Genomic DNA, 3,156 nt, shown 5'->3' on the forward strand with positions numbered 1-3,156 from the left:
TGGCATCCTCCCATGACCCTCTACCACTGTGCCAAATTTCACATGGATTGACCAAGTCAGTGAGGAGAAAAACATGGAACAGACAGACAGTTTTCATCATTATATAGTAAGATAAAATAAATAGTGAAGGTTGCCATAAGTCAAACAGGTGTTCGCTGCAGCCTTCATAGAATTCATGCACACGTTCAGCAAATTTATGAACACTTTAGATCACTGATGGTCAAGGTTACATTATTGTTACTAGCTGAAACAGCAGAGGGTCTATGTGTGTGGTCACGCCAAAATGTGGTCCTGGGGACACGCAGGATGCGTTCTGATCACTAACACCGGAGCGTACTCTGGCACAAACTGGACCATTTGTAAATTCGGAGCAGTATTGGAATGTACGGTTCAGTTATCCCAGGGGTCAGCAACCTTTATTACCAGAAACAAATCAGTTAAATCTGTCTGTCTCACTCAGTGTAAAAGTCCACGGTACAGGCAGGCAGTCCAAAAATATATCCGAGGCTCTTTGACTGTAGTTAAAAATCCTTTACTAATACATGGACAAGCCAACGTGTTTTTTAAATTTCTTGTAGGCCATTTAGGTTACACATTTTTACAGTTGTATAAAGTAAGACTCACTTTAGGCCGACAACAATGGTAAAAAATAAAAAAATAAAAAAATGTTCAAAAATAACCGTGATTCAATTCCATGGAGCCAAATTCATGGTCAGAGCCACAGGTAACTGGAGGAGGGGTCAAAGAGCCACATGTGGCTCCAGAGACGCACGTCGCCGACCCCTGGGTTATCCAGACAGAGCGCCGAGCGGAGTGAATGTGTGATTAACTTAACCGTTCGTTAATACATGTAGAAACAGAACGCTCTGTTTCTTTGGGCTCTCATTTTAGTGTAGAGCGTCAGACTGGGTTAATGAACACACCTGCACTGTAGCGTGAACTACCACAGAAGCTAGTAGAGCAGTTTGCTGAGTGTTTACACACATACTTTGTCACTGTGATAGCGTCACAATTGTGTAAGATGCAGTCACCAAACTCTACAGGTGTGTCGCTGAGATCACAAAATGGCTGCGTTTGAAAATAGGTGTTGGCTGAGCGACAAAGTTAGAAGTAGGGGGGGCGGATAGGGTGTCACCACTGGTCCCCCCTCTTTACACCCCTGGCTCACACTTTGTTTTAAGAGCAGATCACTGTATCTCAGCTGGTGTGATCCTAATGCAAGATGGTTTCTAGTTTGAAACAGTTTTTAGTGTCAGTCCAGCATGAACATTTATGACACAGTAAAACCATAAAGATGATTCAAATGTACTTTATATCTTATTTTAAGGATGTCGTGTCTGAACTGAAAAGAGTTTAATCACCCTGATGATGCTCAAAGTGATCACAAAGACACAGACGCCATTTGATCTAGAACGATAGAGCCCGAGAGAGGATGCATAATAACCCTTTCCCATCAGCATTCACAAACAGAGGAGCCAACATTGCATGCTGCTGACTCATGGCTTCCATACAATGGTGCCATCGATTGTTTGGATGTCACGTTAGGTATAAAAAAGGCTTAAATCCAGGATAGGATTGCTATAGCATCACTCAATGTATCAGCCACCATGCACGGCAAGGTGAGTGTATCATGGGCATTTTACAACCAGTGTATCTTTTGCTTTCACACATTCAGTTCTTTGCTTGATTGTGATTATATGAAGTACAGTGTTGTGCAAAGACAGGCTGCATTGGTGCATCTTTTTTTAGATTCTGTAATGATAACCAGTCATCATGATGTGTGGGACTGAACTCTGGCTGCTCTGTTGGATTCTAGATCATCTTCTACGAGGACAAGAACTTCCAGGGTCGCTCCTATGAGACCAGCAGCGACTGCGCTGACATGGCCTCCCACCTGAGCAGGTGTCACTCCTGCAGGGTGGAGAGCGGCTGCTTCATGGTCTACGACCAGCCCAACTACATGGGAAACCAGTACTTCATGAGGAGGGGCGAGTACTCTGACTACCAGAGGATGATGGGTTTCGGTGACTGCATCAGGTCCTGCCGTAGTATCCCTATGGTATGACTTCTATATGATGAGATTCAGATGCTAATGAGAGCCAAGTTTCTTAAGAAATAACTAATTACATGTCTGTTAACAGCACAAAGGAGCCTACAGAGTGAGGCTCTATGAGAGGGAGAACTTCGGAGGTCAGATGTACGAGCTGCAGGACGACTGCGACAACATCCAGGACCGCTACCACATGTCCGACTGCCAGTCCTGCAACGTGATGGACGGCCACTGGCTGATGTACGAGCAGCCCCACTACAGAGGCAGGATGATGTACCTGAGGCCCGGCGAGTACAGGAGCTTCAGGGACATGGGATACGATGGAAGTAGATTCAGCTCCATCAGACGCATCACTGACTCCTGTTAACCTCCATGATGAATCGGTTTTAAAACAAAACTAAAATAAAACTTTTTCCATATTCAACATGGTGTACAGGATTGTTATTGTTGCTCATCTATTCATTTGTGTTATTTGAATACAATCTTTTAATAGGCAACAGAAAAAGGTAATAGATAATAGATAGTTGTTGTTGCTCACTGACTGGTTCTGTTATTGACTGCTCTATATGATGATTTATCAGAGGACAAAATGGGAAAATGCCTCTATTTTTCTTCTGTAGATTAAAGTTAAAATATAATGCATTTTAAAACTTACTTTTAAATTAAAGTACTAGTTTAAGTAGATTAAAAAATGCACTTGTGGAAACACTAGTGAAAAATGTACTGCACATATTGTTACTGACTTTAAAAAGTTTAAAAGTGTAGCTTTCAGTATGACAGTACTGGGTCAGAGATGTCAGAGGTTGTTTTTCCACTCATCATATCACATGCAGTGTGACAGTACCACTCAGGGAGGAGTAAATAAGTCGGTGCACAGTTTCCTTTGTCGTGTAGCATTTTATTATTTCTGCTGATGCTGTTGTTGAAGGCACAGTCCATGAGCGGTGTGCAGCACACATTCCATTATAACATCAGAGAGCACACAGACGTGTGGATTAACGATTGAATGAAGACCGTGTGTACTCCATTCAAATGGTGATGTGCACTTTACATGAACTGGGGGTTTAAATTGACGTCAATATCAGAGAGGCGGGTACGTATAGTAC

General features: G+C 42.7%; 1 protein-coding gene across 1 annotated transcript; it reads left to right on the plus strand.

The window, feature by feature from the left end:
- Positions 1–1,582: 1,582 nt before the first annotated feature.
- LOC126393311 (gamma-crystallin M3-like) lies at positions 1,583–2,432 on the plus strand. The gene is made up of 3 exons (XM_050049403.1): positions 1,583–1,619; positions 1,817–2,059; positions 2,142–2,432. The coding sequence occupies exons 1-3, from the start codon at positions 1,608–1,610 to the stop codon at positions 2,415–2,417; spliced, it is 531 nt and encodes a 176-aa protein (XP_049905360.1). The 5' UTR covers positions 1,583–1,607; the 3' UTR covers positions 2,418–2,432.
- Positions 2,433–3,156: the final 724 nt, after the last annotated feature.

The sequence above is a fragment of the Epinephelus moara genome, chromosome 7, assembly GCF_006386435.1.
Source record: "Epinephelus moara isolate mb chromosome 7, YSFRI_EMoa_1.0, whole genome shotgun sequence".
In the NCBI taxonomy this organism is placed as follows: domain Eukaryota; kingdom Metazoa; phylum Chordata; class Actinopteri; order Perciformes; family Serranidae; genus Epinephelus; species Epinephelus moara.